This window comes from Ranitomeya variabilis, chromosome 3, assembly GCF_051348905.1.
Source record: "Ranitomeya variabilis isolate aRanVar5 chromosome 3, aRanVar5.hap1, whole genome shotgun sequence".
Lineage (NCBI taxonomy): Eukaryota > Metazoa > Chordata > Amphibia > Anura > Dendrobatidae > Ranitomeya > Ranitomeya variabilis.
Genome location: NC_135234.1, coordinates 612,258,800 through 612,283,936, shown reverse-complemented (window position 1 = coordinate 612,283,936; position 25,137 = coordinate 612,258,800). Strand labels below are relative to the sequence as shown.

General features: G+C 51.6%; 1 protein-coding gene across 2 annotated transcripts in view; it reads right to left on the bottom strand.

Annotated features, from left to right (window-relative positions):
- Positions 1-2,595: 2,595 nt before the first annotated feature.
- The window catches only part of CCDC122 (coiled-coil domain containing 122), a 177,332-nt gene continuing 154,790 nt past the window's right edge, over positions 2,596-25,137 (bottom strand). For both annotated transcript variants that reach the window (XM_077297351.1, XM_077297350.1), the window contains exon 5: positions 2,596-3,343. In XM_077297351.1, the coding sequence (XP_077153466.1) occupies positions 3,194-3,343 (150 nt within the window). In that variant the 3' untranslated portion in view covers positions 2,596-3,193. The remainder of the gene's footprint in view (positions 3,344-25,137) is intronic.

The window sequence follows — 25,137 nt, the reverse complement described above, 5'->3', positions numbered from 1 at the left end:
TTCCGCATCTGCCACGTAACGGATCACTTACGGCAACACTGCGTTCGGCCTCATTCATTCCCTATGGGACTTGCAGACATGCACGCGATCCGGCAAATGCGGTACTTGCAGCAATGGAAAAAAACACTGCTAGCAGTGTTTTTTGTATCACCGCAAGTGCAAAACCGCAAGTGCGGCACATGTCCGCAAGTAGCCATCACTACCTGTCCCAACACCTTGCTAGCTCATCCCTATCCATCCCTCCCTGACTTAAAACTACACTATAAAGCTTTAGAAAAACAATTTATTAACTGACATATTCCATTGACATATAATGAGGGCTTCAGGCTACAGCGTAGACTGGGACGGGCAGTCTCCGGGTCTCCATTCTCTCTCTGTGCACATCCTCAGTCCCTGCCTCACTGCCTGTGCTGCACTGTGCACAGACCTCCCTCCACCGGACCCGGTAATCGCCGCTCGCAGTAGCATACCGGCAGAGGTGTGTCTAGGGTTTCTGGCACCAGGGGAAAGAATTCATTTTGGTGCCCCCCCCCCCCCGCCAAGGACATATGCGATTTGCACACTTAGTCATGTACCGACAAGCTGCTCTCCCTAATGCTCTCAATGATCAGTGAAAAACTGAGAGAAGCAGGAAGAGAAGCTCGTTGTCACAGGACCATAAGTGTAAAAGTAGCATGTGAGTGAAGTGTCCATCTGACGACTACTGGAACCTGCAGAGCTGAATCCTGACATCGCAGCTTCTGAATTCTCACAACTCATGCACTGCACACTTTCAGGATTCTCCCTTGCCGGTGGACGGTCATGTCAGCACAAGCATGTGATTTGTATACTTCTGACCACATTCCGACTAGACGTGCCCGGCCTCGCTCAGTTCATTATCATTGAGTGAGGCCACACATGTCTAGTCAGCATGTGACCGCATGTATGTAAATCGCCAGCACGAGAGAATTCTAACAGCGTGCAGTGCGCACTGTGAGAAGTCAGAAGTCTGCAGTCACAAAGAATGACTGCAGACTCATTACAAACCTGGACATTTCCTGTAATGTTCCTAACATAAATAAAAACATGAGAATTAGTATCACAAATAACATTTACATCCAGGTACCTTATAGATGACGTCGTCTCTGGAGTTGTTCTTCATTTCTTCATCTTGTCCAGACCCCATGATGAGTTTTCTCATCCACAGCCGCCTCTGCAGACTTCCATCTTCTCCGCTCTTTTGCAGAAAGTCTCCACATGATGCCCTTAAAGATACAAGTGTCATTATAGTGCTCTTGAATAAAAAATTGCCCCTCACTATATTGTCTGCACAAAATATGACCCCCACACTGTCCCTCTTATGGTACATGCTCTTCACACTGACCTCTCCTTTCTATACCGGCCCCCCTCTTCACACTGTCCTGTCATACTGTGTCCCCCTATAGGGCCTAGTATTTATACTCCACCATATTTATACTCCATCCTCCCACCCTGTGTACATGGCTCCCCCATCCTCCCACCCTGTGTGCATGGCTCCCCCATCTTCCCACCCTGCGTGCATGGCTCCTCTATCCTCTCACCCTGTGTGCATGGCTCCCCCATCCTCCCACCCTGCGTGCATGGCTCCCCCATCCTCCCACCCTGCGTGCATGGCTCCCCCATCCTTCTCCCCTGCGTGCATGGCTCCCCCATCCTTCTCCCCTGCGTGCATGGCTCCTCTATCCTTCTCCCCTGCGTTCATGACTCCTCTATCCTTCTCCCCTGCGTGCATGGCTCCCCCATCCTTCTCCCCTGCGTGCATGGCTCCCCCATCCTTCTCCCGTGGGCATGGCTCCCCCATCCTTCTCCCCTGTGTGCATGGCTCCCCCATCCTTCTCCCCTGCGTGCATGGCTCCTCTATCCCTTTGCCCTGTCATACTCACCTCTCACCGGGCGGCGCAGAACTTCCCAGGATCTCTGCAGCGTCTTCCTTCCTGTATGAGCGGTCACATGATACCCCTCATTAAGGTGATGAATATGCGCATATTCATCACCTTAATGAGCGGTACCATGTGACCGCTGAAGAAAGGACACACTGCCGGCGCTGAGACACAGCCACCGCTGGAGGAAGGTGAGTATTACATCTTCAGGGAGGGGGGTGGGAAGGAGGGAGGGAGGAGGGGGGCGGGCACTTGACCCCGGAGTTTTATAAAAAAAAAAAAAAAAAAGAAAAAGCCTAGCTCAAGTGCGCCCCCCCCCCGCATCCCGCCGCCCTAGGCACGTGCCCTCAAGTGCCTAGTGGCAAATATGGCCCTGACTATGTCAATGAAAAAGTAATAAAGTTATGGTTCTTGGACGATGGTAAAAGCAAAAAATAAAAGCGCAAAAAACACTAATTATTATGTTATGTTCACACAGTTTTCTAGGCGGTTTTTTAACAGAATCTGAACGGAAACTCTCCAAATCCTTTTTAAAAACTCAAAACTGAAAAACTTGGTGCTCAGTTTCTCTGAAAGCTGCAAAACGCACTCTGTGTACAGATAACCTTAAAGTGCTGTAATGAGATTATGCATTAACTAAATTAAATAAAATATTTTGGAGTAATTGAATATGGGAAGAATGATTAAGGAGAGCAGCTAATATCAAGAACATTTTTATTAGTAATATGAGCGTTAAAATCAAATTTTATTACAACTGCAAAAATATCTGAACAATCAAACTTTTCTCATATCTATGAAATTACTCTCTTTGTGTTTTACAACACAGATATATTTTCTCTATTGTATAGGTAAAACGTTTAAAGCATTTATCAGGTTGGTAAGTAATCGCCTATCTAGGCATTCACTCTCTGTTCATTGTCTATGGCACCGCCGGAGATAGCTCTCCTTAGCATAAATTGGCATGCAGTAGATTTATAAAGTAATGTGTCATAGTAGATGCACCTGATAACAAGTGAACATCCAAAAAGTCCTAATTATACATGAAACATGAAAGCTGATATTGGGTATTCACTTCCTGGGCTGAGCTGCAAGTGTTAGTAACAGGCTTAAATGCCAATCAGAGCTATAACTGCTCTGTAGAAAGCAACATAAAAACAGACCTGTCAACAGTTTCCAGATGTAGAACAAGTGAACCATGAGAATACATTACAATGTTGATGACATACTGTAGCATTGCTATAATTAACATGTAACTAAGAAGAAGATAAACAGTAAAAGTTCAGCGATTTAATAAGTCACTGGCTGATACCAAGACGGCGCCTTAGACTGGATGCTGTCTTTTCCATTTCTTCAATATCCCACTGATGCTGTCTCCTGCTTAGCTGGGCCTGGTTTAGCTGGGAATGGAGGCGCTTCAATATTGCATTATATCTTTTCTTCTGTACCTGTAACATAAATAAATAACCTAAAACATGTAACTATATTATGAAGGAATTATTCTGCAGTCTCTTCTTGTTACATCCCATTACAGTACATAGTTTAAGTACAATAACAAATGGGAGTTTGCCCAGAAGATGTAAAAAAAACAAAACATTCATTTTCAAAAATTCATAAACTGATAGTATTTCTTTTCATTCTTTCCAGCACACTTCAAAGTGTCATTGTCATTTCACATTTTATTTCATAAATTGATAGTACATGTGAAAATACAGTATGTCACACTATAATGTCACAGTGTGTCAGACAATACAGACAGTCACTCTGCATCTGGCTGCAGAAGGTCTTTGCGTTTGGCATTGCAGAAGCCTTCTTAATCCTTCTGATTTTTGGACCCAGTGGCAACCTCACTTTGGCTCTAATTGACACACCTGGACCTGAATGTTTATAGACTCTCAGTCTGCTTCAGGGAGCCGCCGGTGATATTCACATTTTTCCCCTGCGAAGGCTTGAAGCTATAGCAGATGGCTTATTTCCTCTCTGGTGCTGATGGAGGACATTTGGTGCTACCTCTCTGAGTCTGCTCAAGCTAAGTTGCTTCCCCTTTGTTTGTCTCCCTTCTTGTCTGTTGTGTACAGTGGGGACTGACCAGTGGCATCCCCTCCTTCTCTGTTCAGGGTCTGCTCTAGGGATATACAGGCCTTAGGTTCCTGCTCGGCGATTGGTGTGGAACCAATAAAGGGATGGTAAGGGAGGCAGGGTGCTATTAGATCTGCCTAGGGGTTTCCACTCCCCCTTTCCCTAGCATTATAGCTTCCTTCCCCTCTTCCCCTCATGTTGCACTTAGTCTTCCCACACTGTGCGTGACAATATTGTATCTTATCTGAGAAATTAGCATTTTTGTCTTCCTGTGTGGATCTTCCACCCTCAATTCATGTGTAAATCTGTGCTCAGTGAAGACATATTATCACATTACTGAGAAAGGAGATGTCAGTTTCCATGAAATGACAGTAAGGGCATGCGCAAATGTTGCAGATTTGCCGGCAATTTTCTGCTTTTTTTTGCGCAGATTTGTCTTACAGTCTGAATGGTTTCCTGATGTGAGATAATTGACTGAGAATCCTGAAGTCTCATGCAAATCTTATTTTTGACTTTTGACTGCAGAGTTGGTGCAGATTTAAACCTACAGGAGGTCAATTCTTTCTTTTTTTGCTAACGATTTTACTCATACTAATCAGTTAGGAAAAATCTGCACCAAAACACATGTAAAACATTAAAAAAAAAGTGCCTACTTTAAAATTTGTTTTCCTGTTCAGACAAGCAGAAATGGTGCAGAAGTTTCTGCACCAAATACTTAACATGTGCACAGAGGTAACGTGTGCAGATCCATAGAACCATAATGCCATCGTCTATATTACCATGTTTCCCCGTAAATAGGGCGCCCCCGAAAGTAAGGCATGCTAGGGGGAGCACTGTGCCTGCTAATATAAGGCACCCCCCCCCGAAAATAAGGCATACCTTGTTCTGCGCATGGGGCATGCAGTTGTGTCTCGCTTCCGCGATCCCCGTTGTCCGGTGCCCGCCACTGCAGCCGCGCTGTTTGCAGGAGTTAGTCACAGCCTCGGAGCTGTGTGCCGATCTCTGACCATGAGCCCTGCACCAATCACAGCGCAGGAACCATGGGCCAGCTGACATCATCCATAGCCTCTGATTGTTCCTGGGCTGTGATTGGCCCAGGGCTCCTGCGCTCTGATTGGCCCAGGGCTCCTGCGCTCTGATTGGCCCAGGGCTCCTGCACCACCAAAGCACTGAAAGCTGCAAGGAAACCAGTAAGAAAGTGAAAGTGTGTGTGTGTGTCTGTGTAAGGGTGTGTGTGTGTGTACGGTACGCACATGGGAGGCTGCAGTGGGATACTGTGATAATGGGAGGCTGCAGTGGGATACCGAGATGATGGGAGGCTGCAGTGGGATGATGTGGGATGATGGGAGGCTGCAATACTGTACTGTAGAATGATGGGGGCTGTAATGGAATGATGGGGGTGCTGTATTGGGGACTGTAAAGGGATGATGAGGGCTGCAATGCAATGGGATGATGGGAATATTTGGGGCTGCAAAATGATGATGGGGCTGCTTCAGTAAAGGAACTGCTGTGGGTGATTGTTACGGTAGCGGTACAGTGTCCAGAAAGTGTGTGGGAGCCATTTTAGAGTCCTTATGTTTTGTGGCCCTGTGTGGGAGTCAGGCAATTACATATCCGTACCGTAGTGTGTTACTTTGATTTGTTGTCTGCTTTTCTGCTGAATGGTCTACCATAAAGTACCATACTGTCAAAGAAATACCGTAAACAATGGTGATACGATATATTTTTACCCCTAGACATGAGCGCTAAAAGAAAGAGCTATTCCGTCGAGTACAAAAAAGGAATCGTGGAAGAATCTTGGGGCAAAAATCTTACTGAGTTCTGCAAAGAGAAAATGTTGAGTGTCCGACTGGTCCAAAAATGGCGAGCAGATTACAGTAACCTCAGTCAACAAGTGGACAGCGGAAATGCTAAAAAGCGCAAGGTTGGATCTGGTCGGCAACCATTATATTCCGAGCTGGAAGACCTGATCTGTGAGTGGGTTGCTGACAGGAGAGCAAAGACATTGGTTGTGACTAGGGCTCAGATTCAAGAATTTGCCCTTGCAATGGCACCACAGTTTGAAATTGCCCCTGAAGAATTCAAGGCATCACAACACTGGCTGGATAACTTCCTTCAATGAAGTGAACTGTCTTTGAGAAGATCCACAACACTCTTTAGGCTGGAAGATGCTGAAATCATTAAACGCGCATTTGCATTCAAGACCTTTGTTGATGACACTGACTTCTCTAAATACAATCTTTCCAACATGATAGCCATGGATGAAACTGCAGTGTTTATGGGCCAAGCATCTCAAACCACAATTGAACAACGAGGTGCCTCTTCAGTGTACGTTCCCTCCACTGCTTATGAAAGTGCACGTGTTACCTGTATTTTGGCGATGCGTCTGGATGGCACTAAAGTCCCACCTTTACTCACTTCAAAGGGCAAGAAAGACAAGATTGAACGTGTTTCAGGCAAGCATTTATACTCTTGAAACTGAAAAAGCCTGGGCCACACAAGCAGTTATAAGGAAGTGGGTCGATTTAATGCTGCCGCTTGTTATGCAAGGGAGCCAAAGAGGAATGCTGATCTGGGATGCAGCCAGCACACACCGCGCCAAAGACATGAAGAACTTCCTTCATGAGACAAAAATAGATCAAATAATGATTCCTGCAGGAATGACGGCTTATCTCCAGTCTCTTGATATCGCCATTAACAAGCCATTCAAGGACAATTTGCGTGTGGAAATCAATGACTACATTGAAAATAGAATGGAGAGAAATCAACGTGGAAACTTTGTGAAACCTAAACTGCCAGAGATTATGACTTGGGTGAAGAATTCATGGGAGAAAATCACTGACACTTGCATTGCAAATGCACTACGAGCAGGCTATCTTGACAAGAAGTGCTCATTTAAGGACAGTGTTATTGCTAGACATGAGAGATATGGGCCAATGATTCTGAAAGAAATAGTCACAAGAAATTCCACAGGAACTTCAGAGTTTGGATTGTTATGATGATGTTCCAGAAGATGATGACATGGTTGTCATTGAATAAATCTTGTTTTGTGTTATTAAATATTGAGATCAGTAAATGAACCATTGTTTGTTGTTTTACATGTTGTACATGGAAATACCATAATTATACGGTAGTAACAAGAAATTCTTGATACGATTCACAGTTTATTTAATTCTACTGTTTTATGATGACTACTGTTCAGCATACGCTAGTATGTTAACAAATGTACATTTTTTTGTTCAAAAAACATTTGTAAATTCTTTTTCTTGAGAAAATAAGACCCCTTCCCCCCCGAAGATAAGACATGGTGCAACTTTCGGAGCAAAAATTAATATAAGACGGTGTCTTATTTTCGGGGATACAGGGTAGTAATGTGAAAGTCTGAGTTCACTGAAGACAGGCTTTACAGTAAATTGAGAATTTTGAGAATGAATAATCAACTAAAAACAAGAAAGAAGCTAATTCTCTCACAAAATATTCTATAAATATTTTCAAGTGTACTATTGATTTATATAAAAAAAACAATGGTTACACTAAGTATCCCATTAGACACAAGATTCCTATGTGCCTATGGGCAGCCCAACTTCCTAAAATCATGGTCAGATTATAATTTATCTCCAGAATCCAGGCTGTTAAAATGCCCATAGAAAAGTACTTAACATTTGGCAATCTGCGATATGATCAAGTTTGAATAGTACTCTAGACAGTGTTGGACTGGGGTGCCAAGGGCCACACTTTTAAGCTACATGCAAATGTGACATTATCCTCAATCATAAAATTATATAACCATAAACTGGGCACAATTTTAAATGAATAAGATGCTGCCTTTGTTTGTACATAGAGAATCAAGTATATTGTGCCAAGTACTGCTCATTAGTGTTGAGCATTCCGATACCGCAAGTATCGGGTATCGGCCGATACTTGCGGTATCGGAATTCCGATACCGGGATTCCGATACTTGCCGCGTATCGGATACCGGAATCGGAAGTTCTAAGATTCAAAAAGCAGAAATTCAGCCAATGAGATTGATTCCAAGTGTGGGCACATCCTGTTTAGCATGGAGGGCATGAAACTACTGGCAAGGCTGTGATTGGCTGGTGTAATGATGTCATGATGCAGTTTAAAAGTCGCTGGCGCCATTTTGCGATCACTCTGCTGTGAATTCAGTTAGTGACAGGACGCTGTTTGCTGACTGAGGGACAGTTTAGAGATAGCGATTTGCTTCTTTGTGCTTTCCAAAGGCTAATTTAGCAACCGCTGTGTTCACCTACTATTCACCTTGCTTTTGCCTTGTAGCGCTGTTTTCACAGCGATCTGCAGGGTCTGTGTGTGTGTGTGTGTGAGTGCAGCCCAGTCTCCAGTCTGAGTGCAGCCACATAGGCCATCCATAGTTGGTTGTATTCAGTTCAGGGAGGGTGGTTCATTGCCTCATACTGTTCCTTTTTTTTTTTTTTTTCCCAAGTAGTGTAGTCTGCTGCTAATTTATTCAAAAAAATCCTATTAGTGTCTTTCCACCCGTCTCCAGCTAATTTGTGGAAAAACACTACATAGGATAAAGTAGAGGAGGGTTTTTGGGCCTTGCAGCGCCGTTTACGGCTGTCTGCACGGTCTCCGTGTGACTGCAGCTCGCCCTGTAATCTGTGAGCAGCTGTAGCCTGGTTGTCTCCAGCTCAGGGTTTTTCACTGCGTCATACCGCCAAATCAATTTTCTTTTTTTTCAAAGTAGTGTAGTCTGCTGCTAATTAATTTAAAAAAATCCTATTAGTGTCTTTCCACCCGTCTCCAGCTAATTTGTGGAAAAACACTACATAGGATAAAGTAGAGGAGGGTTTTTGGGCCTTGCAGCGCCGTTTACGGCTGTCTGCACGGTCTCCGTGTGACTGCAGCTCGCCCTGTAATCTGTGAGCAGCTGTAGCCTGGTTGTCTCCAGCTCAGGGTTTTTCACTGCGTCATACCGCCAAATCAATTTTCTTTTTTTTCAAAGTAGTGTAGTCTGCTGCTAATTAATTTAAAAAAATCCTATTAGTGTCTTTCCACCCGTCTCCAGCTAATTTGTGGAAAAACACTACATAGGATAAAGTAGAGGAGGGTTTTTGGGCCTTGCAGCGCCGTTTACGGCTGTCTGCACGGTCTCCGTGTGACTGCAGCTCGCCCTGTAATCTGTGAGCAGCTATAGCCTGGTTGTCTCCAGCTCAGGGTTTTTCACTGCGTCATACCGCCAAATCAATTTTCTTTTTTTTCAAAGTAGTGTAGTCTGCTGCTAATTAATTTAAAAAAATCCTATTAGTGTCTTTCCACCCGTCTCCAGCTAATTTGTGGAAAAACACTACATAGGATAAAGTAGAGGAGGGTTTTTGGGCCTTGCAGCGCCGTTTACGGCTGTCTGCACGGTCTCCGTGTGACTGCAGCTCGCCCTGTAATCTGTGAGCAGCTATAGCCTGGTTGTCTCCAGCTCAGGGTTTTTCACTGCGTCATACCGCCAAATCAATTTTCTTTTTTTTCAAAATAGTGTAGTCTGCTGCTAATTTATTCAAAAAAATCCTATTAGTGTCTTTCCACCCGTCTCCAGCTAATTTGTGGAAAAACACTACATAGGATAAAGTAGAGGAGGGTTTTTGGGCCTTGTAGCGCCGTTTACGTCTGTCTGCACGGTCTCCGTGTGACTGCAGCTCTATCTGTTGTCAGTTCAGCCCCCAAAAAATAAATAAATAATAAAGTTCACCAAACACACCAGTTACACCACTTTACATTTCTGTAGGCCACATTAGCTCATATTTGTGTCTAGTCCACACTTTAGATAATTAGTGCTTCTTATACCTGTTAGGAGGAGTTGCTCAGGAATAAGCACACAAATCCGTTAGTACTTTTCTGCTTATCTTTATCAGTCAACCAAGATGAAGAAGGCAGTGAGTAAGGCACGGGGGCGTGGGAGCCGTCGCGGAGCAGGGAGGGGACGTGGGGATTCTGTGCCTGCTGCGGGCACCGGTGACTCATCAGCACCCACTTTCACCAGGCAACAGTCGTTCATGCGAAGCTTTGTGTCCGAGCGCCGTACACCGCTGCTGCGTGAAGAACAAATTGAAGCTGTTGTCGGATGGATGGCAGCTAATGCATCAACTTCCATTAGTGCCACATCCTCTCAGACACAGAGCACTGGAGAGCAGCCATCTGTCTCTTCACCACCTGCCAAATTGCCCAGGCAGACAGAGAGCCCAGGACAGGAGCCGTCTCTACTTCTGTTCTCTGAATCTCTTGGCTTGGAAACAGGGGGCCAGCCAAGCAGCATTGGAGAAATGGAAGAAGAGGCAGGGTGCAGTGATGCCCAACAGCTTTTTCTGTCTTCCTCTGAAGAGGCGGGTGGGCCAGTGGCTCCGGTCACCACATCGCAGGCCGCATCAGCTGATGATGACACTCAGGTGCCACTTACTGGTGCGTGCTCTGCTGCTGAGACTACCCAGGAGGAGCAGTTGGGGGCAGAGGGTAGTGTAGATGATGAGGTCCTCGACCCATCTTGGCGTGAGGGACAGGAAGGTGGTGGGAGCAGCTCTGAGGAAGAGATTCCCCGTACGGCCCAAAGAGGGAGAGGGAGGGGGAAGACTGCGGATCCTGCAGCCTCCGCTTTGGCACCCGTTAGGAGCATGTCTCTTCCAAAAGCCAAAAAGGGCGCTCCCAAGACTTGCAGTGCCTGGTCCTTTTTTGACACAGTTGCAGATGACATTTGCTATGTCAGATGCAACGTGTGTCATCAAAAAGTCAAAAGAGGTCGAAATGTCAGCAACCTCAATACCTCCAACATGTGGAAACATGTGCGCAACAGGCACCCGGCGGAGTTAGAAAAACACACTGAAGAGGTAGGCCAACCAACAGCGGCAGCTACCACCTCTTCAGCTCGTGTTGCCTCTTCCTCTACCTCACACGCAGCTGGTTCGGCGTCCTCCCAGGATCGCCGTGGAAGAACCTCTGCCCCTGTTGTCCAGAGACCCGCTGTAATTCCACCCGCAGCGCCACTTTCCCAGTCATCCACACACTCCCAGCCCAGTCTACAGCCATCGGTAGTACAGGCATGGGAGAAAAGGCGGCCTTTCTCGTCAAACCACCCACGAGCACAGGCTCTGACTGCAGGCATTGCCAAACTTCTGTCACTGGAAATGCTGTCATTCAGGCTGGTGGAGACTGACAGCTTCCGTGACTTCATGTCATTGGCAGTCCCACAGTACAAAGTGCCCAGCCGCTTTTACTTCAGCAGGCAAGCCGTCCCTGCCCTGCAGAAGCATGTGGAGGGACACATAAAACACGCGCTACTGAACGCCGTCAGTAGCAAGGTCCACCTCACCACCGATGCGTGGACCAGTCAACATGGACAGGGGCGATACCTTTCCCTCACTGCCCATTGGGTTAATGTCGTTGAGCCGGGTACAGACCGTGCGAGTGGCGCAGGACGTGTCCTGCCCACTCCAAGGATTGCAGGAATCCATTCTGTACGCATTGACTCCTCCTCTTACACCAGTTCCTCAGAATCATCGCTGCAGGAGCCGTCACAGTCCACCTCCACATGGACCCGTGATGAACGTGTACCTGTTACGACCGACATGAGCACAGCCGTGGCCAAACGTCAACAGGCCGTCTTGAAATTAATTTTCTTGGGGAATCGTAGCCACACAGCGCAGGAGCTCTGGAATGCCATCAAGCAGGAGAGCGATGTGTGGTTTGTGCCAGCGAATCTCCAGCCAGGCATGGTAGTGTGTGATAATGGCCGAAATCTGGTGGCAGCTCTGGGCCTCGGCAACCTCACTCACATCCCATGTCTGGCACATGTGCTCAATTTGGTCGTGCAGAGCTTTTTGAGGGACTATCCGGATCTTGATGCACTGCTGCACAAGGTCCGCCTAGAGTGTGCTCACTTGCGGCGTTCCAGCACGGCAAAAGCGCGCATTGCGGCTCTGCAGCGCCGACACCGCCTGCCGGAACATCGCATCATATGTGACCTACCTACCAGGTGGAATTCCACGTTACATATGTTGGAGCGGTTGTGTGAGCAGCAGCAAGCTGTAATGGAGTACCAGCTGCTTCAGGCGCAAAAAAGTCGCAGTCAGCGCCGTACAGACTTCACAACCACAGAGTGGGCCACTATGAATGACGTCTGCCAGGTTTTGCGTCCCTTTGATTATTCCACGCGGATGGCGAGTGCAGATGATGCACTAGTCAGCATGACTGTCCCCCTTATCTGCCTGCTTGAAAAATCACTGCAAGCGCTAAGGGATGATGTTGTGGAAGAGGTGGAGGATGAGGATTCACCATTTCCATCATCTTCTGGACAGTCAGCGCCACGTGGTTCCTCACAAACGCGTAGGCAGGGGACCGTTTGTGAGGAGGATGAGGAGGAGTCAATGGAGGAGGAAGACATCCGTCCAGAGGAGGGAGTTACACAATTGTCCAGTACTCAGTGTGTACAGCGAGGGTGGGGTGATGACGAGCGGGCAGAGATCACGCCTCCAGCAGGGGACAGCGTTTCTTGGGCAGTTGGCAGTCTGCAGCACATGGTGGATTACATGCTGCAGTGCCTGAGAAACGACCGCCGCATCGCCCACATTCTCAACATGTCTGATTATTGGGTGTTCACCCTCCTCGATCCTCGCTACCGGGACAACGTAGAAAGCCTCATCACACCGTTGAACCGGGAGCGAAAAATGCGGGAGTACCAAGACACACTGGTCAATTCCATCATCTTCTCCATTCCAACTGAGAGAAGTGCTGCTAGTGCATTCCAAAGCAGCTCAGTGCGTCCAGGCCGTGGTGGAGGCTCTGCACAAAGAGGGAGCAGAAGCAGTGCCTCTGCCCAAGGCAAGACCAGTATGGCCGAACTGTGGCACAGTTTTCTGTGCCCGCCACAAAAGTCTACACCATCACAGACGGCTCCAGTCAGCAGGAGGCAACGGTTCCGTCAGATGGTGACAGACTACATGTCTTGCCCTCTTGCTGTACTCCCAGACGGCTCTTCCCCTTTCAAGTTTTGGGTCTCAAAGCTGGATACATGGCCAGAGCTAAGCCAGTATGCATTGGAGGTGCTGTCTTGCCCTGCGGCCAGTGTATTATCGGAACGTGTCTTTAGTGCTGCAGGTGGTGTACTAACTGACCGTCGCATGCGACTATCCTCCGATAACGTTGACCGGCTTACTTTCCTGAAAATGAACAAGGCCTGGATCTCGCCGGAATTTGCCACTCCTCCTCCTGATTGAATAATTAGGTCACTGTATACGTTATCCAGGTCTCCTGTTGTGTTCATCTTTCTACCACCTGAACTTAAATTCCTGGGCTCCAACACCGCCAGTTGAGGCTCAGACGTGCCGTCTGCACAGTCAAAACATACGACCCAGTGTTATTGGGTTTCAGTAATGTCAGCTGATCCCCAGCTGTGTAGCCGGCAATGTGTCATGCGACCGCCACGCTGACACAACAACTGAAATGTAAGGGAATCTGTCCCCCCCCCCCCAAGGCGTTTGTTACTGAAAGAGCCACCTTGTGCAGCAGTAATGCTGCCCAAGGAAAAGGTAGCTATTTTTGTTTAGCTCCTTGCACACGCAGAACTTAACACTTATAAAATGTGTCCACTGATACCGTAAAACCGTCCCGGAGGTGGGACTTTACTTCGTAATGTGACGCAGCCCAGCCGTCATTCCTACCCCCCCGGCGCCGCGCACCGGCTCCTCAGCGTTGTTTTATTCCGTCCTGGAGCCTGCGCTGTTATGTTATCCCGTGGCCAGGCACACTTAGCGCTGCCCGTCTTCTGGCATCATTTGGTGTCTGGATGGCTGCGCCTGTGCGGCCGCGCTGGCAGAGAGCCCGCCTCGCAGTGTCTTCTGATTTAATCCCACTGGGGGCCTGGGATCCATGGACATGCGCAGTGCATATCTGAACCTCCACCTCTCACTCATTTCCCTATGGCTTCTTCAGACTGTTCGGTGTCAGCTGGTCCCTAACAGCATGCCACGGCCGTGACACCGCACAGTCTGAAGAAGCCATAGGGAGATGAGTGAGAGGTGGAGGTTCAGATATGCAGTGCGCATGTCCATGGATCCCAGGCCCCCAGTGGGATTAAATCAGAAGACACTGCGAGGCGGGCTCTCTGCCAGCGCGGCCGCACAGGCGCAGCCATCCAGACACCAAATGATGCCAGAAGACGGGCAGCGCTAAGTGTGCCTGGCCACGGGATAACATAACAGCGCAGGCTCCTTGACGGAATAAAACAACGCTGAGGAGCCGGTGCGCGGCGCCGGGGGGGTAGGAATGACGGCTGGGCTGCGTCACATTACGAAGGAAAGTCCCACCTCCGGGACGGTTTTACGGTTGCAGGGGACACATTTTATAAGTGTTTAGTTCTGTGTTTGCAAGGAGCATGATGAAAAGAGCCACCTTTTCCTTTTGCATCTTTTGTGCTGCACAAGCTGGCTCTTTCAGCTACAAACGCCTTGGGGGGGGGTTAAAGGTTCCCTTTCGACTTTCTCAGGCTTCGGCCTACATTGTGTTCCTCTGCTTTTCCACCTGTCCCTGGGCTCCAACACCGCCAGTTGCCGTCCAGAAGTGCTGTACGCACAGTCAACAGTCCCTCCTCTGTTATTGGGGTTCAGTAACGTCAGCTGTTCCCCTGCTGTGTGTGTGGCAATCCCTCCTACCTCCTCCAACCTCCTCCTCCTCCACCCGTCCCTGGGCTCCAACACCGCCAGTTGCCGTCCAGAAGTGCTGTACGCACAGTCAACAGTCCCTCCTCTGTTATTGGGGTTCAGTAACGTCAGCTGTTCCCCTGCTGTGTGTGTGGCAATCCCTCCTACCTCCTCCAACCTCCTCCTCCTCCACCCGTCCCTGGGCTCCAACACCGCCAGTTGCCGTCCAGAAGTGCTGTACGCACAGTCAACAGTCCCTCCTCTGTTATTGGGGTTCAGTAACGTCAGCTGTTCCCCTGCTGTGTGTGTGGCAATCCCTCCTACCTCCTCCAACCTCCTCCTCCTCCACCCGTCCCTGGGCTCCAACACCGCCAGTTGCCGTCCAGAAGTGCTGTACGCACAGTCAACAGTCCCTCCTCTGTTATTGGGGTTCAGTAACGTCAGCTGTTCCCCTGCTGTGTGTGTGGCAATCCCTCCTACCTCCTCCTACCTCCTCCAACCTCCTCCTCCTCCACCTGCCCCTGGGCTCCAACACCGCCAGTTGCCGTCCAGAAGTGCTGTACGCACAGTCAACAGTCCCTCCTCTGTTATTGGGGTTCAGTAACGTCAGCTGTTCCCCTGCTGTGTGTGTGGCAATCCCTCCTACCTCCTCCAACCTCCTCCTCCTCCACCCGTCCCTGGGCTCCAACACCGCCAGTTGCCGTCCAGAAGTGCTGTACGCACAGTCAACAGTCCCTCCTCTGTTATTGGGGTTCAGTAACGTCAGCTGTTCCCCTGCTGTGTGTGTGGCAATCCCTCCTACCTCCTCCAACCTCCTCCTCCTCCACCCGTCCCTGGGCTCCAACACCGCCAGTTGCCGTCCAGAAGTGCTGTACGCACAGTCAACAGTCCCTCCTCTGTTATTGGGGTTCAGTAACGTCAGCTGTTCCCCTGCTGTGTGTGTGGCAATCCCTCCTACCTCCTCCAACCTCCTCCTCCTCCACCCGTCCCTGGGCTCCAACACCGCCAGTTGCCGTCCAGAAGTGCTGTACGCACAGTCAACAGTCCCTCCTCTGTTATTGGGGTTCAGTAACGTCAGCTGTTCCCCTGCTGTGTGTGTGGCAATCCCTCCTACCTCCTCCAACCTCCTCCTCCTCCACCCGTCCCTGGGCTCCAACACCGCCAGTTGCCGTCCAGAAGTGCTGTACGCACAGTCAACAGTCCCTCCTCTGTTATTGGGGTTCAGTAACGTCAGCTGTTCCCCTGCTGTGTGTGTGGCAATCCCTCCTACCTCCTCCTACCTCCTCCAACCTCCTCCTCCTCCACCTGCCCCTGGGCTCCAACACCGCCAGTTGCCGTCCAGAAGTGCTGTACGCACAGTCAACAGTCCCTCCTCTGTTATTGGGGTTCAGTAACGTCAGCTGTTCCCCTGCTGTGTGTGTGGCAATCCCTCCTACCTCCTCCAACCTCCTCCTCCTCCACCCGTCCCTGGGCTCCAACACCGCCAGTTGCCGTCCAGAAGTGCTGTACGCACAGTCAACAGTCCCTCCTCTGTTATTGGGGTTCAGTAACGTCAGCTGTTCCCCTGCTGTGTGTGTGGCAATCCCTCCTACCTCCTCCAACCTCCTCCTCCTCCACCCGTCCCTGGGCTCCAACACCGCCAGTTGCCGTCCAGAAGTGCTGTACGCACAGTCAACAGTCCCTCCTCTGTTATTGGGGTTCAGTAACGTCAGCTGTTCCCCTGCTGTGTGTGTGGCAATCCCTCCTACCTCCTCCAACCTCCTCCTCCTCCACCCGTCCCTGGGCTCCAACACCGCCAGTTGCCGTCCAGAAGTGCTGTACGCACAGTCAACAGTCCCTCCTCTGTTATTGGGGTTCAGTAACGTCAGCTGTTCCCCTGCTGTGTGTGTGGCAATCCCTCCTACCTCCTCCTACCTCCTCCAACCTCCTCCTCCTCCACCTGCCCCTGGGCTCCAACACCGCCAGTTGCCGTCCAGAAGTGCTGTACGCACAGTCAACAGTCCCTCCTCTGTTATTGGGGTTCAGTAACGTCAGCTGTTCCCCTGCTGTGTGTGTGGCAATCCCTCCTACCTCCTCCTACCTCCTCCAACCTCCTCCTCCTCCACCTGCCCCTGGGCTCCAACACCGCCAGTTGCCGTCCAGAAGTGCTGTACGCACAGAGCCAAACACCTCGCCAATGTGTTAGTGGGGTTCAGCACCGCCAGCTGTTCCCCTGCTGTGTATACGGCAACGTGTACTGCGACCGCCACGCAGGCACAACAAGTTAAATGTAAGGGAACCTGACCCCCCCCCCCCCCCAGGCGTTTGTTACTGAAGGAGCCACCTTGTGCAGCAGTAATGATGCAAAGGGAAAAAGTGCCTCTTTTCGTGATGCTCCTTGCACATGCTGAACCAAACACTTATGAAATGTGTCCCCACACAGCGTTAAACCGTCCGGTAGGTGGAACTTTCCTTTGTCGTGTGACGCAGCACAGCCATCATTTTTACCCCCTTGGCGCCGTGCGCCGCCTCCTCAGCGTTGTTTTAATCTGTCCCGGAGCCTGCGCTGTTAGGTTAGCCCTTGGCCATGCACACATGTTGCGCTGCCCGTCTTCTGACCTCATTTGGTGTCAGGCTGGCTGCGCCTGTGCGGGTGCGCTGGCCGAGATCCCGCCTCGCAGTGTCGTCTAATGTAATCCCACCGCGGGCCTGTGATCCGTGCCCGTGCGCAGTGCATATCCTCTCCTCTCACTCCCCTCCCTACGGCTTCTTCAGACTGTGCGATGTCAGCTGGTCCCTAATAGCATGCCACGGCCGTGACACCGCACAGTCTGAAAAAGCCGTAGGGAGGGGAGTGAGAGGAGAGGATATGCACTGCGCACGGGCACGGATCACAGGCCCGCGGTGGGATTACATTAGACGACACTGCGAGGCGGGATCTCGGCCAGCGCACCCGCACAGGCGCAGCCAGCCTGACACCAAATGATGTCAGAAGACGGGCAGCGCAAAATGTGTGCATGGCCAAGGGCTAACCTAACAGCCCAGGCTCCGGGACAGATTAAAACAACGCTGAGGAGGCGGCGCACGGCGCCAAGGGGGTAAAAATGATGGCTGTGCTGCGTCACACGACAAAGGAAAGTTCCACCTACCGGACGGTTTAACGCTGTGAGGGGACACATTTCATAACTGTTAGGTTCCGCATGTGCAAGGACCATAATTAAAAGAGCTAAGTTTACCTTTTCCAGCATTAGTGCTGTACACAATGGCTCTTTCAGCTACAAACGCCTGGGGGGGGGGGGGTTAAAGGTTTCCTTTCAACTTGCTCGAGTGCAGGCTTCGGCCTACACTCCGCTCCCCCTGCTCCTCCTGCTGACCCTGGGCTCCAACACCGCCAGTTGGGGCCCGGTACTGCTAGCTGCACAGAGAAAAACACCTCGCCAATGTGTCAGTGGGGTCCAGCACCGCCAGCTGTTCCCCTGCTGTGTAGCCGGCAACGTGTCCTGCAAAAGTCACGCAGACACAACACACCCAAAGCTGCCGCCTGTGCAGGCTTCGGCCTACACTCCCCTCCCCCTGCTCCTCCTCCTCCTGCTCCTCCTCCTGCTGTCCCTGGGCTCTAACACACCGCCAGTTTTTGCCCAGATGTGCTAGCTGCACAGAGAAAAACACCAGCCAATGTGTCAGTGGGGTCCAGCACCGCCAGCTGTTCCCCTGCTGTGCAGCCGGCAACGTGTCCTGCAAAAGCCACGCAGACACAAGAACTGAAATTGAAGGGAACCTGTCCCCCCTCCCCCAGGCGTTTTTACGTTATCCAGCCACCTTGTACAGCGGTAATGCTGCATGTGTGCAAGGTGGCTCAGAAACGTATTCTCCTCGCACATGTGGAACTGAAAACACGTCTGCAATGTGTCCTCTGTGTGACCATTTAACCGTCCCGGTGGTGTGACTTTCCTTTGTAATGACACGCTGCAACCCCCTTGGTAGCGCTGCCCGTCTTCTGGCATCATGGTTTGGCTGCCTGCGCCTCTGCGGCCGCCCTGACCCACACAACGCCCCTCGGTGTCTTATTTATTGGGACTGCGAGGGTGTGATTGATGGGCAGGATCAGTGCATCAGTTCGCCTGTCCCTCCTCTCCTTCCGCCTTCTTCGGACTGTGCGGCTTCATGGCCGTGGCATGCGATAAGGGATCAGATGACGCCGCACAGTCTGAAGCGGGTGTAAGGACCCGAGTGTGAGAGGCGAACATATGTGCTGCGCCAGGCCCTGAATCCCAGCCCCGCAGTGTTTTAACAATGTTAAGACACTGCGGGGCTGGGATTCATGGGCATCGCGAACCGCACCGGCCGACATTACATGATGCCAGAAGATGGGCAGCGCTAACGGCGCTAGGCCAGGGGATAACACGACAGCGCAGACTCCTGTACAGCAAATAACAACGCTCGGGAGGCTGCACCCAGCACCAAGGTGGGATTCTTGACACCTGTGCTGCGTCTCATTACAAAGGGAACTCTCGCCTCCATTACACAGTTTGACTGTCTAAAGGGCTGAATGTTATACGTGTTCCATTCAGCGTGTGCAAGGAGAAAAATTACAAGAGCAACCTTTGACTTGCGCAGCACTGCTGCTGCATAAGCTGTGGCTCTTCTACTTTGTAACCCCTGAGGGGGGGTTAAAGGTGACTTTTGAAATCGGTTCAATTAGGCTTCGGCCTACACTCTGCTCCACCTGCAGAGCCCGGGCTCCAACAACGCTAGTTGCTGTCCGGAAGTGCTGGCTGCACAGAGCCAAACACCTCGCCAATGTGTCAGTGGGGTCCAGCACCGCCAGCTGTTCCCCTGCTGTGTAGCCGGCAACGTGTCCTGCAAAAGTCACGCAGACACAACACACCCAAAGCTGCCGCCTGTGCAGGCTTCGGCCTACACTCCCCTCCCCCTGCTCCTCCTCCTCCTGCTCCTCCTCCTGCTGTCCCTGGGCTCTAACACACCGCCAGTTTTTGCCCAGATGTGCTAGCTGCACAGAGAAAAACACCAGCCAATGTGTCAGTGGGGTCCAGCACCGCCAGCTGTTCCCCTGCTGTGCAGCCGGCAACGTGTCCTGCAAAAGCCACGCAGACACAAGAACTGAAATTGAAGGGAACCTGTCCCCCCTCCCCCAGGCGTTTTTACGTTATCCAGCCACCTTGTACAGCGGTAATGCTGCATGTGTGCAAGGTGGCTCAGAAACGTATTCTCCTCGCACATGTGGAACTGAAAACACGTCTGCAATGTGTCCTCTGTGTGACCATTTAACCGTCCCGGTGGTGTGACTTTCCTTTGTAATGACACGCTGCAACCCCCTTGGTAGCGCTGCCCGTCTTCTGGCATCATGGTTTGGCTGCCTGCGCCTCTGCGGCCGCCCTGACCCACACAACGCCCCTCGGTGTCTTATTTATTGGGACTGCGAGGGTGTGATTGATGGGCAGGATCAGTGCATCAGTTCGCCTGTCCCTCCTCTCCTTCCGCCTTCTTCGGACTGTGCGGCTTCATGGCCGTGGCATGCGATAAGGGATCAGATGACGCCGCACAGTCTGAAGCGGGTGTAAGGACCCGAGTGTGAGAGGCGAACATATGTGCTGCGCCAGGCCCTGAATCCCAGCCCCGCAGTGTTTTAACAATGTTAAGACACTGCGGGGCTGGGATTCATGGGCATCGCGAACCGCACCGGCCGACATTACATGATGCCAGAAGATGGGCAGCGCTAACGGCGCTAGGCCAGGGGATAACACGACAGCGCAGACTCCTGTACAGCAAATAACAACGCTCGGGAGGCTGCACCCAGCACCAAGGTGGGATTCTTGACACCTGTGCTGCGTCTCATTACAAAGGGAACTCTCGCCTCCATTACACAGTTTGACTGTCTAAAGGGCTGAATGTTATACGTGTTCCATTCAGCGTGTGCAAGGAGAAAAATTACAAGAGCAACCTTTGACTTGCGCAGCACTGCTGCTGCATAAGCTGTGGCTCTTCTACTTTGTAACCCCTGAGGGGGGGTTAAAGGTGACTTTTGAAATCGGTTCAATTAGGCTTCGGCCTACACTCTGCTCCACCTGCAGAGCCCGGGCTCCAACAACGCTAGTTGCTGTCCGGAAGTGCTGGCTGCACAGAGCCAAACACCTCGCCAATGTGTCAGTGGGGTCCAGCACCGCCAGCTGTTCCCCTGCTGTGTAGCCGGCAACGTGTCCTGCAAAAGTCACGCAGACACAACACACCCAAAGCTGCCGCCTGTGCAGGCTTCGGCCTACACTCCCCTCCCCCTGCTCCTCCTCCTCCTGCTCCTCCTCCTGCTGTCCCTGGGCTCTAACACACCGCCAGTTTTTGCCCAGATGTGCTAGCTGCACAGAGAAAAACACCAGCCAATGTGTCAGTGGGGTCCAGCACCGCCAGCTGTTCCCCTGCTGTGCAGCCGGCAACGTGTCCTGCAAAAGCCACGCAGACACAAGAACTGAAATTGAAGGGAACCTGTCCCCCCTCCCCCAGGCGTTTTTACGTTATCCAGCCACCTTGTACAGCGGTAATGCTGCATGTGTGCAAGGTGGCTCAGAAACGTATTCTCCTCGCACATGTGGAACTGAAAACACGTCTGCAATGTGTCCTCTGTGTGACCATTTAACCGTCCCGGTGGTGTGACTTTCCTTTGTAATGACACGCTGCAACCCCCTTGGTAGCGCTGCCCGTCTTCTGGCATCATGGTTTGGCTGCCTGCGCCTCTGCGGCCGCCCTGACCCACACAACGCCCCTCGGTGTCTTATTTATTGGGACTGCGAGGGTGTGATTGATGGGCAGGATCAGTGCATCAGTTCGCCTGTCCCTCCTCTCCTTCCGCCTTCTTCGGACTGTGCGGCTTCATGGCCGTGGCATGCGATAAGGGATCAGATGACGCCGCACAGTCTGAAGCGGGTGTAAGGACCCGAGTGTGAGAGGCGAACATATGTGCTGCGCCAGGCCCTGAATCCCAGCCCCGCAGTGTTTTAACAATGTTAAGACACTGCGGGGCTGGGATTCATGGGCATCGCGAACCGCACCGGCCGACATTACATGATGCCAGAAGATGGGCAGCGCTAACGGCGCTAGGCCAGGGGATAACACGACAGCGCAGACTCCTGTACAGCAAATAACAACGCTCGGGAGGCTGCACCCAGCACCAAGGTGGGATTCTTGACACCTGTGCTGCGTCTCATTACAAAGGGAACTCTCGCCTCCATTACACAGTTTGACTGTCTAAAGGGCTGAATGTTATACGTGTTCCATTCAGCGTGTGCAAGGAGAAAAATTACAAGAGCAACCTTTGACTTGCGCAGCACTGCTGCTGCATAAGCTGTGGCTCTTCTACTTTGTAACCCCTGAGGGGGGGTTAAAGGTGACTTTTGAAATCGGTTCAATTAGGCTTCGGCCTACACTCTGCTCCACCTGCAGAGCCCGGGCTCCAACAACGCTAGTTGCTGTCCGGAAGTGCTGGCTGCACAGAGCCAAACACCTCGCCAATGTGTCAGTGGGGTCCAGCACCGCCAGCTGTTCCCCTGCTGTGTAGCCGGCAACGTGTCCTGCAAAAGTCACGCAGACACAACACACCCAAAGCTGCCGCCTGTGCAGGCTTCGGCCTACACTCCCCTCCCCCTGCTCCTCCTCCTCCTGCTCCTCCTCCTGCTGTCCCTGGGCTCTAACACACCGCCAGTTTTTGCCCAGATGTGCTAGCTGCACAGAGAAAAACACCAGCCAATGTGTCAGTGGGGTCCAGCACCGCCAGCTGTTCCCCTGCTGTGCAGCCGGCAACGTGTCCTGCAAAAGCCACGCAGACACAAGAACTGAAATTGAAGGGAACCTGTCCCCCCTCCCCCAGGCGTTTTTACGTTATCCAGCCACCTTGTACAGCGGTAATGCTGCATGTGTGCAAGGTGGCTCAGAAACGTATTCTCCTCGCACATGTGGAACTGAAAACACGTCTGCAATGTGTCCTCTGTGTGACCATTTAACCGTCCCGGTGGTGTGACTTTCCTTTGTAATGACACGCTGCAACCCCCTTGGTAGCGCTGCCCGTCTTCTGGCATCATGGTTTGGCTGCCTGCGCCTCTGCGGCCGCCCTGACCCACACAACGCCCCTCGGTGTCTTATTTATTGGGACTGCGAGGGTGTGATTGATGGGCAGGATCAGTGCATCAGTTCGCCTGTCCCTCCTCTCCTTCCGCCTTCTTCGGACTGTGCGGCTTCATGGCCGTGGCATGCGATAAGGGATCAGATGACGCCGCACAGTCTGAAGCGGGTGTAAGGACCCGAGTGTGAGAGGCGAACATATGTGCTGCGCCAGGCCCTGAATCCCAGCCCCGCAGTGTTTTAACAATGTTAAGACACTGCGGGGCTGGGATTCATGGGCATCGCGAACCGCACCGGCCGACATTACATGATGCCAGAAGATGGGCAGCGCTAACGGCGCTAGGCCAGGGGATAACACGACAGCGCAGACTCCTGTACAGCAAATAACAACGCTCGGGAGGCTGCACCCAGCACCAAGGTGGGATTCTTGACACCTGTGCTGCGTCTCATTACAAAGGGAACTCTCGCCTCCATTACACAGTTTGACTGTCTAAAGGGCTGAATGTTATACGTGTTCCATTCAGCGTGTGCAAGGAGAAAAATTACAAGAGCAACCTTTGACTTGCGCAGCACTGCTGCTGCATAAGCTGTGGCTCTTCTACTTTGTAACCCCTGAGGGGGGGTTAAAGGTGACTTTTGAAATCGGTTCAATTAGGCTTCGGCCTACACTCTGCTCCACCTGCAGAGCCCGGGCTCCAACAACGCTAGTTGCTGTCCGGAAGTGCTGGCTGCACAGAGCCAAACACCTCGCCAATGTGTCAGTGGGGTCCAGCACCGCCAGCTGTTCCCCTGCTGTGTAGCCGGCAACGTGTCCTGCAAAAGTCACGCAGACACAACACACCCAAAGCTGCCGCCTGTGCAGGCTTCGGCCTACACTCCCCTCCCCCTGCTCCTCCTCCTCCTGCTCCTCCTCCTGCTGTCCCTGGGCTCTAACACACCGCCAGTTTTTGCCCAGATGTGCTAGCTGCACAGAGAAAAACACCAGCCAATGTGTCAGTGGGGTCCAGCACCGCCAGCTGTTCCCCTGCTGTGCAGCCGGCAACGTGTCCTGCAAAAGCCACGCAGACACAAGAACTGAAATTGAAGGGAACCTGTCCCCCCTCCCCCAGGCGTTTTTACGTTATCCAGCCACCTTGTACAGCGGTAATGCTGCATGTGTGCAAGGTGGCTCAGAAACGTATTCTCCTCGCACATGTGGAACTGAAAACACGTCTGCAATGTGTCCTCTGTGTGACCATTTAACCGTCCCGGTGGTGTGACTTTCCTTTGTAATGACACGCTGCAACCCCCTTGGTAGCGCTGCCCGTCTTCTGGCATCATGGTTTGGCTGCCTGCGCCTCTGCGGCCGCCCTGACCCACACAACGCCCCTCGGTGTCTTATTTATTGGGACTGCGAGGGTGTGATTGATGGGCAGGATCAGTGCATCAGTTCGCCTGTCCCTCCTCTCCTTCCGCCTTCTTCGGACTGTGCGGCTTCATGGCCGTGGCATGCGATAAGGGATCAGATGACGCCGCACAGTCTGAAGCGGGTGTAAGGACCCGAGTGTGAGAGGCGAACATATGTGCTGCGCCAGGCCCTGAATCCCAGCCCCGCAGTGTTTTAACAATGTTAAGACACTGCGGGGCTGGGATTCATGGGCATCGCGAACCGCACCGGCCGACATTACATGATGCCAGAAGATGGGCAGCGCTAACGGCGCTAGGCCAGGGGATAACACGACAGCGCAGACTCCTGTACAGCAAATAACAACGCTCGGGAGGCTGCACCCAGCACCAAGGTGGGATTCTTGACACCTGTGCTGCGTCTCATTACAAAGGGAACTCTCGCCTCCATTACACAGTTTGACTGTCTAAAGGGCTGAATGTTATACGTGTTCCATTCAGCGTGTGCAAGGAGAAAAATTACAAGAGCAACCTTTGACTTGCGCAGCACTGCTGCTGCATAAGCTGTGGCTCTTCTACTTTGTAACCCCTGAGGGGGGGTTAAAGGTGACTTTTGAAATCGGTTCAATTAGGCTTCGGCCTACACTCTGCTCCACCTGCAGAGCCCGGGCTCCAACAACGCTAGTTGCTGTCCGGAAGTGCTGGCTGCACAGAGCCAAACACCTCGCCAATGTGTCAGTGGGGTCCAGCACCGCCAGCTGTTCCCCTGCTGTGTAGCCGGCAACGTGTCCTGCAAAAGTCACGCAGACACAACACACCCAAAGCTGCCGCCTGTGCAGGCTTCGGCCTACACTCCCCTCCCCCTGCTCCTCCTCCTCCTGCTCCTCCTCCTGCTGTCCCTGGGCTCTAACACACCGCCAGTTTTTGCCCAGATGTGCTAGCTGCACAGAGAAAAACACCAGCCAATGTGTCAGTGGGGTCCAGCACCGCCAGCTGTTCCCCTGCTGTGCAGCCGG